At 37.4% G+C, this 15511-nt stretch overlaps 1 protein-coding gene across 3 annotated transcripts in view; it reads right to left on the bottom strand.

Moving 5' to 3' along the window:
• The window catches only part of LOC145279752 (glutathione S-transferase omega-1-like), a 47139-nt gene that overhangs the window by 18412 nt on the left and 13216 nt on the right, over nt 1–15511 (bottom strand). For 2 of the 3 annotated variants that reach the window (XM_080131056.1, XM_080131057.1), the window contains 2 exons: nt 11717–11836; nt 907–1072 (listed from right to left, as the gene is read on the bottom strand). In XM_080131056.1, coding sequence (XP_079987182.1) covers nt 907–1072; nt 11717–11800 — 250 coding nt within the window. In that variant the 5' untranslated portion in view covers nt 11801–11836. Of the gene's footprint in view, nt 1–906; nt 1073–11716; nt 11837–13283; nt 13486–15511 lie in introns of all 3 variants that reach the window. The other variant, XM_080131058.1, reaches the window with a different exon arrangement.

Below are 15511 nucleotides of genomic sequence, written 5' to 3'. Positions count from 1 at the left end.
GAAACATTGAGAAATTAACACTCAAGATGAGAACAGTTATCTGAATAATCGAAATAATATAAGTGTCTTTTAGTTTCAAGCACACAGAAGAAAGGAAAAATTTTTTACAGTTCTGTTGGGTACAACTTGCATCATATTCTTGTACTTAAGGCCACATGTAACATTATACTAAGACAACACTGTAAATAGACATTATAAAAGAAATTATTCTACACCAAAAAAATAATAGTAATATTTATGCGAAACAAAAAAGAAAAGAAAAATTTGCTATTCAGAATTAAAGTGTTTAACCATATTAATTCTTATCAGTAACAAACTTTCAAAGTCTGATACAATAACTCTGTATATTAGATGAGATTAGACAATATTCAAAAACACAACTTTCGTTTGTTTAACTTTTAGTAAAATACAAAAAATCTTCATAAAATGTGAGAATGTGATATTCTTTAAAATTGTGTGATACCTTATTTGTAAAACATTGTTTTATATAAATCAAACATAAATGCTTTTAATTGCATATCCATGGCGAGAAAGAATATTAGACTGACTGCTCTCTATTTAAACTGAGTAACAGATTTCATAGGAAGAATAGATTCATTTTTTTTTAAAGAAATGCTTGGGTTGCTGAAGGAGAAGATCTGATAATTAAAACATTGAAACCTACAGGGAAACCAGTTCATCAATAACGTCGCTGCATCTACACATTGTATTTTACGATATATTGCTATCTATAACATAAAACAGTAAACAAAATGCGTAAGGTGCCAGTAAGCGATTAGGAACAATCAACAAAGTCATTTTTGTGTGTAATTCTCCAATCAACACTATATCTTCCAGAAATACTTTGTCCAGATCAGAATTATTTTCAAATAGCCACCATTTTAAAAAGAAGAATTCATAACTTACCACAACAAACCAATGACTCATAGATATTATGACCATTGTGCAACATTGAAGGAACCGTTCCATTCGGATTCATGTCGTTCAAATACCACCCTGGTCGTGGAATGGTTAAATCAACTTCTGATACTTCATATGGGATTCCTTTTGCTGCCAACACAAGCCGGGTACGCTGAAACAAAACATTGATTGAAAAATATTGAAAATTTGTATACAATTATTTTTTGGTTTAGTTTGTTTTGTGTTTTACACCATATCAAACTTTTGATGTCATTTAATGGCATAACAATAAATATAGGAATTGATTCATCGTAGACAATCAGTTAAATATAATTTACTATTTTACATATAGATTGGGATCATTCATACCCTTCCCGATGTTATAACAGTCCATAAATAATGCCATTAATTTGATTTGTTATTTTTTGTTCTGGTGCAATATGCACCTTGTTGTGATACGTTCACCTTAACAATGAACTCTTCTATTTATTATAAAGACTGGGAGAACATGTATCTCAGTATTAGTATGTGATTATGCTTGAGTCTTGCAATCATGGAATGATGTATACCCACACTTTTCATTTGTTGCATTTACTTTTTTCTGTTAAATATATGGAATCACAACAGTGGCAACGAGAAAAATTAAGGATCTCAAAATCTTTCATTCACAACACTGGCTAGAGGAACTTTAAGGAACTTGAACCTTGATGAGGGATTGTTACAGAACTCAGAACTTATTTCACCCATATTATTGGTGTCAAAGAATTCTTAAGGAAGTTTCACTGAAGGCAACAAGGATTTAAAACCATTTATTTAAAAACCTTAAAAAACAAACATGGTGAAACAATGGCAAATTTTCTTAACAAACCTCAAATATATATTAATTTACTTATTGCGAATTATTATTGTCATCTTTATTAGTTGTTGTTTCACGACGTTTAAAGATGAGGATAATAGTCTGCAAAATTAATAAATAATACTCATCTCAATAATGAATTCCAATTAAAAAAAAACTCAAATACTAAAAAAAATATTGAGTTTTATTAACCAACTTGGAAAAAATCTGTAAGTTGGATTTCTTTTTAAGTAAATTCCTTTTTCTCTCAAAGAAGAAGTCAGTGATTTCATTTTATTCTGACACTGTGTTAACTTTTACCAAGAAAGGAATAAATTTTTCTCTCTTTTACAATAAAAAAATATTACTGTCAAAATTATAAACCTCTATTTTCCTGCTGACTAAAGTCCGATCGTGAAAACCTATGTGAAAGACGTATAAAAAAATGATTGGCAAAAAAAAAAAAAAAGGTTTTATACTTTGCTTATTTTCTTACATTAGCAGCGTGAGATTGAAATTCATAAAGCCATACTTATAAATACACTTTTTAAACATGGAAGTCATCAAGTCTAGTATGCTCTAATGTATTAAATACCAAATGGATCTACAACAAAGAAATGATGAAAAATTCCATAAATTATCAGAACAACAAAAAACGAAGAAAGACTACTGCAACATCAGCACCAGAATGAAGAAAGACAGCAAAAAAATGAAAAAACATAGCAAAAGTTTGAAGAATTATTATTACAGTGTCAAATAAGGATCAAAATACCGAAAATGAAAATACTTTTTCATAAAATGCTATTTGAAGTGCAATTGACAATTTCATTTGTTCTCCAAACTAGGAAAAAAAACATTGTTTCATGTTTCAGAAGGTTTGAAGATCTATATAAAATACATTGTGAAAATGGGCAAAGTCTAAAAAGTTTGCCTACTACTCTAAAAATTATGGACTGTTGAACATAATTTTGTGGATTATATTCTACACTCAAAGACTAGCAGCTTTTGTTGTAAAACTTCTAACAGAACTCATCAGTCCTATAACTTTCCTGTTTCACAAAAGGTGAAAATGTTTGAACTTAACAAGAAAAGACAATGAAGACTACTTAACATTTGCATCAGTTGTAAATAAACACTGTGACAATTTGAAACTTTCTGAGACATCTTTAAATACTTAATATTCATGCAAGAACTGGTATCCATAAAAGTTTAGTTGATGCTAAGCAAGTTGGAAGGAGAACCAAATTTAATGTTACAAAACTTATCTGAAGAATACCAAAGACATATAAAAGAAAGACATATGAAACAAAATCAGAATATTGAAGAGTCAGGCACTGCTCACATAAAGAAAATTTGTCATAAGCACATTTCAACTCTCTTGCAAAAACAAATCAAACCAAAAAGTAAAATGTTTTTCACTCTCATACAAAAACATGTCAATCCAATATCAAGAAAAATTACCGCCTAGCCCCTGTTTTCATTGTAGAGTCCTTCATTGGATTAGAGATTTCCCAAACTGTTTTCAAATCTGTCTGACTTGTAATAAAGTTAGGCATAAGTGTTTACATTGCAGAATAAATAAAGAAAATAAAACTCAGATTAAATCTACATGAATAAATAGGACAGCACAAATATAAGAAAGTATGTACAAGTAAAAATTCCGAAATTGTAACTAGACTAAAAAAAATAGCCAGATTGATTGCTGGTATAAAAATTAAATTTGAAGGTGAAATTATTTTCAATGTTATGTTGTAAGAAACTACCAAAACATAGAAAATGTTTGTGGTAAAAAATGCCAACAATTTATTTGGCACAGACTGGATGCATCAGCTAAATTTGGGAGATTTATCAGTCAATATTTTTTGGGGAAAAATATGTAAATTGAAGAAAATCCAAGACACAAAAAAAAGTACCATACGAAATTCTTTCAAAATGTCTATGAAAAACACTAAAGACTTATAAAATGAAATGCATACAGCAAATCAAGAAAGACACCGAAAAGAATAAAGCATATACTTTGTAATGACTTCCTGAAATAACGCAGCTGTGATAAGAACAATTAAAAAGTGAGCAAAAAATAAAAGCATTACAAACAGCAAAGCATCAAACGGAAGTAATTTAGAAAAATGCAAATAAAAGGTTGAAACGTTTAGGAAAAAACTAATGTCAAACCGATCTGCAAATACAAAAGTGGTTTCAGTTTCTTTGCATGAATACCAAATTAACTGAACTTGTGAAACGGAACTGAGATGTAATTTAGAAAATAATGATTTCACTAAAGAAACAGACTTTAAATCTAATTATAAAGGATTTGAAATATGATCTACGTAATCTGTGGTCCCCAAACAGAAGTCTCCAAGCCTTATTGTGATAAACCCTAGGAGTAAACGATACTTAGACTTCTGTAGAGTTATGGTTTGAGAGAGGGGTATTGTGGTGTTTTTACTCTATGGATAATAATGAAGTCTTCCACCTATTATAAAGATCGGGAGAATATGTTTTTCTCAGTATATGGTTATGCTCAAGTCTTGTTCTTCATTTGTTGTATTTGTTTTTTTTATTTAACATATTTTGTTTTCATTAAATACCAAGTTGTGACTCACTTCCGGATCCATAATGGGTTCAGTCAACTTCCTCTGAAGAAGGAAGTTTCTGGGAAATATCAAAATCACAAGCAGGCCCCAGTTACATGTGTATTCCATTCAGATGAGATAATTTTAATGATGTTGGCCTTTGCAGTTTTTTGCAGGGAGATGTCACCCACATACAGTACCTGGTATTCCAAAAAATGATCACCTATCTGGTATTGACCAGACCCAACGTTGTTTAGTTTCAGTAATTTAACCACTACTCGTGTGTCAACATTATTATGCCATATAAAATGTCACAGTGAAAATATCGTGTTTACAAATGAAGTTATTTCATGGAGATGCATTCAGTCATATTCATTCATTTAAGCAGTGTTCTGTCTGGTATAAGCATTGACGGCTATATCTCTCCATCCATCTCTCTTCCTCAAGGCATTCATGAATTCATTGTTGCTCATCCCTACAGAGCGAGGTGTTCTGATTCAGAACCCTATTCATGCTGTTTCTTGAATAAAGAGTCTAGTGTATTTCCATAACTTTCTTTGCAGTTGTACAGACAGTAGGTTGCAGTTTTTTTCTGTCCAGGCAGTACATATATTGGGCCATTCTCCTGATCATTATACTTAGAGGTATCTTCTGCTCAACACAATGAAATACTAAACCATGAACAGAATTATTTTTGTTTGCTTCTGTATTACATCATTATATACAGTCATCTCTCTCTCTCATATATATCTATATATATATAAATTGGTATTCCTATCTGTTTGTTTGTTTGTTTGTCCACAATATATACAAAACTTTTCTTAGTTTAATCTTTCATTTATTTCTATATATAGTCTCATTCTTGCAAAATATACAATTATAGGATAACCTCATTTGCCTTTTACATTAAGAAAAATTGATTTTACTAAATAGTTGTATCTTAGTTAATGTTTTTTTTATCAAGCAGCTGGGCATTAGCAGTACTGCTATATTTGACAAAGCTGGAATACCTTCTTTGTCCAGAAAGACACGCTGCAATGTTTTAAATGAAATTGCAAAAAGCATTAAACCCATAGCAAGACCTGTTTTAAATCAAACTCATAAAGAAAAACGTTTGGCTTGTGCTCATAAATACATGAAAACCAGCTTTGAAAATGTTCTTTTCACTGATGAGGTCAAAGCAACCCTTGATGGACCAGATGAGTCGACCAAAGTTTGGAGTCCTCTTGGATTACCTACCCCTCATCAATTCGGTCATCAACAGGAAGGTGGAGATGTCATGTTTTGGGCTGAAATAATCTGCAATGAACTAATTGGACCATTTCGAGTGCTAGAAGGTGTCTAACTGATAACCAGTCTTATATTTTATTTTTTAATGAACATTTGGCACCATGGTTTGATGACCTTCTATTGGCGCGTCACCTCAAATTGATTTTTATACACAACAATGCACCATCCCACTCAGCCAAGGCTACGACATTTTACCTTAACTCATTGGGCATTATTAAAAAAAATTCAATGACATGGCCACCTTGTTCTTCAGATATAATCCCAATTGTGCAGCTATGGTCAATAATACAGATGAAAGAGGTGTTAAATTTTCATCGAAGGATGACCTTTGGAGGAAGATTTTGGAAGTTTCCTAAAGCATCACATCATCTCAAATCCACCGATTGACATCATCAGTTGACAAGATGCTATTCAAAGTGATTTTGAAGCATAGGAGTTATGTTAATAGATAAATATTCTCTTAAATAAAATAATGTGAAATTCGTTGTTGTTTTTGGTTAATATTAAGAAAATGTCAGCCATGGAATCGTTAATAAAATTTACAATCTTTTTTGAAGTTCAACTATATTTGGTACAAGTAAACTTCAATCTATGTCTGACTTGTCCACCATACTTAAATATCCGATTTTAATGATTTTAAATCCTGGGCAATGTCAGGTCTTTCTGCTGGTTACTTTCTGAGTAACTCAATTTTTGTTTTAGTTATTCAAATAGATACAGACTCTTAAAATCTCTGCAGTTCTGTAACAAACAAGTAGTTTTGGTATTTTTTGGGATGTCATCCTGTATAATTGCACTACTTTTTTTACTTATATATATCTCAAAAAAAGCATAGTGTCACCGAGACATAAGGGACTACTGCAAATTAGGGGCCAGATTTATAGGGGCATGCTAAGTGGGGAGTTGTGAAGCAAGATGTTTGTTCATTCATACATTTAAGTTTTGTGGTGTAAATGAAGAAAAAGAGAAACAAGAACGACCGACCGCGTTTTTGTGTGGCTTACCTCGTGTTCATAATGAAGAAGAAAGAAACAAAAATGGCTGCCCTGTTTCTTTATATGCCTACAGGGTGACCACGAGGTATGCAAATGAGATGCTCCTGATTGGAAATAAAAGAGGAGTGATTTGGGGAAGGGGGGCATTCTGAAGTTTGATTGCGAGCAGAGAAGGTGTATTTGGAGAAGAGAAAAGCTAAAGTTGCAAAAGTGCGTTTTGGAGTGGAGAGAAGACGCGTCAAGCGGGAACGGGAAGGTGAAAGTTCGGACAGCAGTGTCACCCAAGCGACAAGCTATTTCGGCGTATCAAGCAATTAACATGGCTGAGTGGAGACTGAGCACTCAGATGTTGAGACCCTTTACTGGGGAGGGCGACCTGATTAAGTGGCTGGAGAAATTAAAAATGGTGGCGAAGCTGCAAAAGATAGAAGATGTGGTCACCCTGCTGCCGCTATACTTAGAGGGGGAAGCCCTCACAATTTACCAGCAGATGCGAGATGAAGACAAGGAAGACCTTGCCTTAGTGGAGCAAAGGCTTAAATTGGCCTTCGCGGAGGGCCCATTTGAAGCACTTGGCAAGCTGTCAAGTTTGAGGTGGACCGGCGAGTCCGTTGATGTCTTTGCGGCAGAGATCAGGAGACTGGCAGGGTTGGCTGGTTACGTGGGGAGGAGCCTGGAGATGACGGTAAAGCTGTACCTAGTGAACGGCTTCCCAGAGGAAATCTCTGCAAACATGCAGAGAATCACGGGGATCCATTCTATGGAAGTGGACGATCTCTTGGTCCACGCCAGAGTCCTAGTGAAAAATGTTAAAAGCCCAATCGTGGCTGCAGCTGTGAGTGGAAATATGTGCATGAGGCCTCACTTGAATGAGAGGCAGCCGGCAAGGCGACAGGAGGGGAGACCTGCCGTCAAGTGTTTCCGGTGCCAGGGTCCTCATCTGATCAAGGACTGCAAAGAGCCGAGACCGGGGATCACGTGCTACCGATGTGGACAAGTGGGGCATATTAGCCGCTATTGTGTTGCTGCACGGGACCAGGGAAACGAGTGAAGGGGAGCTATTGCGCCAGTGGTTACCCCTTCTGTGTGGAAATGGCACATGATGGAACATTGCCTCGGTTACCGGTGGTAGTCAATGGGAAGAGAGCCATAGCCCTTGTCGACACAGGCTGCACTACAACGCTGGTAGCAAGGAATGTCGCGAGGTCATGGAGCGGAACCAGGATTATTAGGACCGTGGATGGCAGGGATGTGAAATGCCTAGGAGAGACGACAGCGGAAGTAATGGTGCAAGGGGTGCCCATTGAACTGCAAGCCCTAGTGTTGAATCATCTGGTCGGTGGTGTCGACGTGATTATAGGTATGAGTGCAATTAACCGACTGGGGGGCGCTACGTTAAGAGGGGGCCAAGTGACGTTTGGACGTCTTAGCGCAGTGGGGATGGCAGGAGTGGAAGGTGATAGAACTGTCAGAACCCCAAAACCGGAGGTTTGCTGCATTGAGGACAAAGATTTTCTGGCGAAGTTTGATGGCGTGAGGTGGATGGTGGAATGGAAATGGATCTCCGGGCCCCCAGAACTACAGAATAAGGTGGGCTGCAACGAAAACACCCTGCGAGGAGAAATAAGAAAAGGATTCGAGGAAGAAGTGGAGAGGTGGATAAAAGAAGGAATTCTGAAACCGTGGACAGGGGAAGAAAAGGGAGTGTTGCCACTACTGGCGGTTGTTCAGCCTACCAAAAACAAGATTAGGCCCGTGCTGGATTTTAGGGAATTGAACAGACACGTAGCCTGCCACACTGGAACGGGGATCGACGTATGTGAGGATGTCATGAGGAAATGGAGAAGAATGGGGCGGGCCACTAAGATTGTTGATCTGAAATCGGCATATCTGCAGATCCATGTAGATGAAAAACTCTGGCAGTACCAACTGGTCCGGTACAAGGGGCGGGTGTATTGTCTGACGAGGTTAGGCTTTGGGCTGAGTTCAGCCCCCAAAATTATGACTGCCGTACTGAAGACAGTCCTGAGCAAAGACTGTACAGTGGAGGAGGCCACTAGCTCGTACATTGACGACATCCTGGTGGAGGAGGCAGAGGTGACAGCAGAGAAAGTAAGAAGCCATGTCGAGAAGTATGGGTTAACCGCAAAACCGGCGGAGGCCCTAGATGGAGGAGCGGTGCTGGGGTTGAAACTAAGGCGAGATGGAAAAGACAGCCTTGTCTTCGAACGAGGGAATGCAATACCCGAAGTCGGATCTGAGCTGACGAGGCGAGAACTCTTCTCAGTCTGCGGGAGGCTGGTCGGGCACTATCCTATCGCTGGCTGGGTCAGGATAGCATGCAGCTTTATTAAACGACAAACAGGCACTGATGACTGGGAAGGCCGTGTGACGAAGGAGGTCACGAACATGCTGCAAGAAGTCATTGCGAGAGTGCGGAATGAGGACCCAGTGAAAGGGAAATGGTATGTCAGCGGCGAAGACGCGGGTGTGGTTTGGTGCGATGCCAGTAACCTGGCGTTGGGCGTCGTACTAGAGATAGGAGGTGTAACTGTGGAGGATGCGGCGTGGCTAAAAAAAAACAACGACTTCTCCCATATCAACGTAGCAGAACTAGATGCCGCTATAAAAGGAATCAATCTGGCCCTGAAATGGGGATTGAAAATAATTGAAGTCAAAACCGATTCGGCAACGGTAGCGTCGTGGATTCGGTCGGCAATAACTGGCGATAAGAGAGTTAAGACAAGGGGTGCTGCGGAAATGCTGATCAAGCGCAGAATCGGAGCGCTCACCGACCTGATAGCGGAATTCCAGTTGAGAGTATCTGTTGTGTTGGTCCCGTCGGAAAAAAACAAGGCGGATTCGATGACATGCGTGAAGAAGGCCTGGCTGCAGGAGGGGAAGGAGGTCTCCTCGGTATGCTGTGCAGGGGAAGAAGTCAAAGAGTCACACGAAATGCACCACTTTGGTCGAGAACGAACATTATTCCTAGCCAGAGAGGTTTACCCGGAGACCACCGAGGAAGAGGTTAGGGAGGTGGTGCAGAACTGTCGAGAGTGCCAATCAATTGACCCTGGACCGTCCAGACACGAAGCAGGAGAGCTACACGTTGCGGAGGACTGGAAGCGATTGGCCATTGACGTGACACACTATCGCCACAAATTGTATCTGTCGATGGTCGACTGTGGACCGGGAAGGTTTGCCATCTGGAGAGAGATCAGGGCAGAAGCTGCATGGGCGATCGGAGGGGTCATCGAGGAGATATTTTTGGAGAGAGGGCCGGTTGAGGAACTCTTAATGGACAATGGCCCCGCTTTCCGATCAGAAGCCTTTAAAGGGGTGTGCGATAAGTGGGGAGTAAGGCAATTTTTCAGAACAGCGTATCGGCCGAGTGGCAACGGAATAGTAGAGAGGAATCATCGCACCATTAAAGCCGCTGCGGAAAAAAGCAACGTATCACCCATAGAGGCGGTGTTTTGGTATAACATCTTGCCGAAGACCAAACAAGATGAGACAACTGTGCCTCATAGGGCCGTTTTTACATATAAGTGGCGGCATCCGTGCAACAAAGCAGCAGGAATTGAGAGTGAAGAAGCCACTATCAAAGTAGGTGAAGAGGTGTGGGTGAAACCCCCCAATGCACAGTGTACCACTCGTTGGAAAAGAGGGGTCATAACAGGATTGCAGTCGAAGAACAATGTGATGGTGAATGGCGTTCCCCGGCATATCTTAGACCTGCGTCGTGTGACATTGCCGGTATGCAGTGAGGGCAGTGAAGAAGAAGAAGAAATCGAGGGCCACCGAGAAGCAAATGATGCTGCTCAACCTGACTTAGGCCCGCGTTGTAGTGAACCTGAAAACGTTAACCCCCGAGAAGTTGTCCCCCAGAGGCCTCGACGTGAGAGGAGGCGGCCTGCTTGGATGGAGGATTACGAAGTATCCTATTGATCTCGAAGATCAGGGGGGCGTGTGGTGTAAATGAAGAAAAAGAGAAACAAGAACGACCGACCGCGTTTTTGTGTGGCTTACCTCGTGTTCATAATGAAGAAGAAAGAAACAAAAATGGCTGCCCTGTTTCTTTATATGCCTACAGGGTGACCACGAGGTATGCAAATGAGATGCTCCTGATTGGAGATAAAAGAGGAGTGATTTGGGGAAGGAAGGCATTCTGAAGTTAGATTGCGAGTAGAGAAGGTGTATTTGAAGAAGAGAAAAGCTAAAGTTTCAGAAGTTCGTTTTGGAGTGGAGAGAAGACGCGTCAAGTGGGAACGGGAAGGTGAAAGTTTGGACAGCAGTGTCACGCAAGCGACAAGTTTTTGTTTGTTTATACAAGTACATGTATGTACGGCACAGTCATGTTCACACACCGGTTCTTGCCTGATCATTGACGTTAAGCAGTGATGAGCCTGCCCAGTACCAGATGGGTGACCATTGGAGTAGACTAGGTGCTGTATGTACTGCGCCGAGTCATAGAAATTTCCAGGTTGATATCTGAAAACGTGTTTAACTCACTGGAGGAGGTGTACCCCCGAATCAAGATGGAAAGCAACGGAAAACTACCATCTTTACTTGTCTTCCCGAGATTAACATGGCTCTACAATTTGGAGAGCCATGGCCGCTGACACTGTTAAAACAGCAGGGCCGCTGCTGCCGTTGATGATGTTTATACAGTCAGGGGAGCAGGGAGGAAGTTCCAAAGGTAAACGGTTCAAAGAAAGAAGCTATTAGAGTAGAAAGTTTTCCAGCATCTGGAGATCTCCACAATAAAGGGGTAAAATTTTGTTGATTGTCTGCTTTGTTGAGTGTATGTAAGTTGAGGAGGCACAAATTCATTAGAGCACATTCCAAAAAGAATATATTTGTCAAAAAAATATTTGTAAAAAAAGGCACTGAGATGTAACATTGCAGTGACGGAACAGAGGCTGAAGCTTAGTAGAGAGTGTGGAACCTATTAGATTAATTGCTTTTTTAGGGAGCCTGTCTAAGAGGGAGAGACTAGTGGTTGTCATAACAACCAAGATGTGGCAACACTACTCCATACATGGGGTGAAAAATATAAAAGGTCATTTTATATTGGAATCTTACAATGAACTCTTTGATGATCAAGTTCAGAAAGAACTCACCTGTGCATAGGGGCAATTTTTTCCACTATAAAGTCTTAGTTTGGCCCCTTCAGACAAAGGTTCGTCTTTGGTTTTTAAACTCATATTTGTCTTCTTGTCAAAGAAAATCCAAAATTAGATCTGGAAAAGAATGAAGCAAAAAAAAAAAAAAAAAGAAAAAAAAAAGAGATACTTATTACAAAAGAACATTTATCTCTACAATTATTTTAATGCAACTTTGTGTGTGTGTGTGTGTGTGTGTGAGTTCTTTAAAATTTATAGAACTTTAGTGTATAAGTCTAGAAGTGATCCTAGTTAAGTTTTGTCTCAGATTACCTCCGATAATTACCGATAATCAATATTCAAAACCGTTATTTTAATTTATCTATCATTGGTAAAGCCATTTTTTCCACGTCGTCGCTTAGCAACAATGATAGAACAACGGGCCATGAAAACTCTACAGTGGGTAAGTTGATAGCGTTTTTTTTTTATTTTTTATTAGTTTTTTTTTGCATGACGTGGTCTGTAGGTTCAAACCCCACACATAAATTTCTTAATGTTTTTTTTTCATTAATTGAAAAGAAGTTTGTATAAACTAATTTTATAAAAGAAACAGTAGGTTCTCTAGAGTGCAATGTAGAAAAACATATATTTTGGACTAAGTTACTGCATGGAGGCATGTGAAGCTTCCTTCTGGGCGATATCATGGATTTCCATGACAATAAAAATATAGGAGTGTGAAATATTCGTTGATCATCATTCAATCCCGGGCAACGTTGAGTTTCCCTGCTAGTTTTAATATAAAGTCGAAAAGTAGAAAGTGTTTTAATAACAACAGCACTAAGTGTCTTTGCCGTGGGGGAGGAGGGGGTGGCCGAGTGTATGTTTTCAGCAGCACTCTGCAGGAATTTTATTTTTTGTTCACAAATTAGGTTGGTTGATTGTTTTTGTTTTACGGCATATCAACCCTTTTCGGTTTATTTAATGCCGAATCCAAAGATTTTGAAGAAAAATTTTTTTAATAGAATATATTTGTTGTTTTCACATCGGTTTCTATTTTACTCATAGTTGGGACCCTAACAGGTACTACCACTCCGGGTCAGAGTAGACCTGGGAGCAATGGTAATTAAAGGGTGGCTCCACACTCCCCAAAGCCCACAAGCTAGGGCCTCACCACTGGATATAGTTTAAGGTCATATCCAAGACCCCCATTGAGGGACTTTTACTCTCTGCAGGGGGGCAGTCGGCGTATTCTAATGCCCCACTGACAGGGCCTCACTAATTAGGATAGTTATTAAAAACATCCACTTCCAATTTTTCATGAGCCAACATAAAAGTAATAAAGCTCATGTAAGTGTGCAACCTGGTATAGTGATATGGGACAAGGAGAAAGAAGCAACCTTAGTAGAAGTTAATGTCCCCAAATGATGCTGGCTTAAACAGAGCTGAAAGGGAAAAGATAATTGTTGTTGGAATAGGAGTTTCACATATTACTCAAACAATAGTTATCTTAAGAAGTGATCGATATTAAATTAAATACGTCTTTATTATTTTAAATCTCAAAATAAAATTAAATTTTATTTAATACCTTGTAGAATAAGATCACGGAAGTTCAATGTTAGCCATCAAGTTGGAAGTCACCAAGATGTAGTAATGAAAGACAAGAGAAGAAGTCACATTCTAACATTTAATAAACAGCTTTATTATCTTCGTTCGTAGGTTTGTATAGAGAAAGGGTTAGTTGTGGAAAGTGTTCCTGTGTGGAAACGTAGATTAAAGATTAGACAGACCTGTTGAAAGAGAAAGAATTCATGTATGTCTAAAGTAGTGGTGGAAACATGCACCACAAAAGATTAGAGACAATATTGTAGGATGAGAGAGAGAGAGAGAGAGAGAGAGAGAGAGAGAGAGAGAGAGAGAGAGAGTGTGTGTGTGTGTGTGTGTGTGTGCCGCATTGAAGTTTGTATGCAGAGATAGTCATTTTAGCTTGTTTGTATTCACATCTTCTTTGAACCCCAGGCACAAAAGCCGTGTGAGTTCAAAGGCCGTGTGAGATCTGTTCTACCTGGAGTTGTTATCAGTCCACGATTTGGAGAGAGAGAGAGAGAGAGAGAGAGAGAGAGAGAGAGAGAGAGAGAGAGAGAGAGAGTTGCTAGTTTAACCTTCTATAAATTCGGTGAGGTTACCGAGAGCTGGTTTCTGATTGGACAAGCAAGGAAGGAAGCATATTCAAAATCTCCAGCCGCGAGAATTCGTTCCTGCTTATGTTTGTTGTAATTTCGTCTGTTAAAACATTAAATTCGTTTCTTACTTTCATATATCTGATAATTTTATTCTTATTTTCATATTTCAGATAATTTTATTCTTATTTTCATATTTTAGATAATTTTATTCTTATTTCCATATATATGATAATTTTATTCTTATTTTCATATTTTAGATAATTTTATTCTTATTTTCATATATCTGATAATTTTATTCTTATTTTCATATTTTAGATAATTTTATTCTTATTTTCATATATCTGATAATTTTATTCTTATTTTCATATTTCTGATAATTTTATTCTTATTTTCATATTCAGATAATTTTATTCTTATTTTCATATTTCAGATAATTTTATTTTTATTTTCATATTTCTGATAATTTTATTCTTATTTTTATATTTCAGATAATTTTATTTTTATTTTCATATTTCAGATAATTTTATTCTTATTTTCATATTTCAGATAATTTTATTCTTATTTTCATATTTCAGATAATTTTATTCTTATTTTCATATATCTGATAATTTTATTCTTATTTTTATATTTCAGATAATTTTATTCTTATTTTCATATAACAGATTATTTTATTCTTATTTACATGTAACAGATTATTTTATTCTTATTTTCATATAACAGATTATTAGTTTGAATGAGTAAGTAAACTCGCCTTATTTTCGAAATCACGTCGGTATTTTTTACAGCTAATATCAAAGTTTAATAGATATTTCATAATATATTATTATTGCGTGATCTTTCTTTCTTTTATATATATAAGTTCCTTTTTACCTAAAGCGTATTTACAATATGATTAAAATAAATAGCCATTTCATATGAAAGGAACCTATTAAAGGAAGTAGCAGCAGCAGTGAATGTAGTTTTATGTATTAACTCTTAATTGGATAAAATTTCCAATCAGCAGTTTCTTTTGGCCCAACATAGAAGCAAGGATATTCACTTCTGTACTAAGCCCGTAATATTAAATGCAAACACAGCCCTCTTCTCTCTTTGAAGTTTTTTTTTATTTTATTATAGACGTGTACATACTTTACAAATCTGGCCTAGACCTTTGGGTCTGTAAGCCATTGGCAGAGGTAAAGCGAATTTCATAAACTGCTGAACTCACAGAGGCAACACACACACACACACACACACACACACACGATGAGAGACATTAAAAAACTACAGTATGTAGATATACACGTTGCCCACCAAACATACAAACACACAAGTTCAAACACATACTCTCTTGCTGAGAAAGCAGAGTTAATATACAGGGTGTCTCTCAAAAATGTATACACACACAGGAATCAGAGAAATGTGTATACACCCAGAATTTATCTGAAAAATAACTGGTTTTTTTTTTTATATATTTACACACATGTGTGAATATAAAAAAAAAAACAGTTATTTTATATAGTTCAGATAGATTTTGGGTGTATGCACATTTACTCCTGTTCATACGTGTGCATGCGTATGTATACATTTTTGGGAGACATCTTGTAAATAATCGTCTACAATGCCTACCCAATTTGTACATACTGCCATATAC

This window comes from Euprymna scolopes, chromosome 7 (assembly GCF_053919585.1).
Source record: "Euprymna scolopes isolate OS-2025 chromosome 7, ASM5391958v1, whole genome shotgun sequence".
NCBI classification, from domain to species: domain Eukaryota; kingdom Metazoa; phylum Mollusca; class Cephalopoda; order Sepiida; family Sepiolidae; genus Euprymna; species Euprymna scolopes.
The sequence above is the reverse complement of the archived record's forward strand: the minus strand, read 5'-3'. Positions and strand labels throughout refer to the sequence as shown.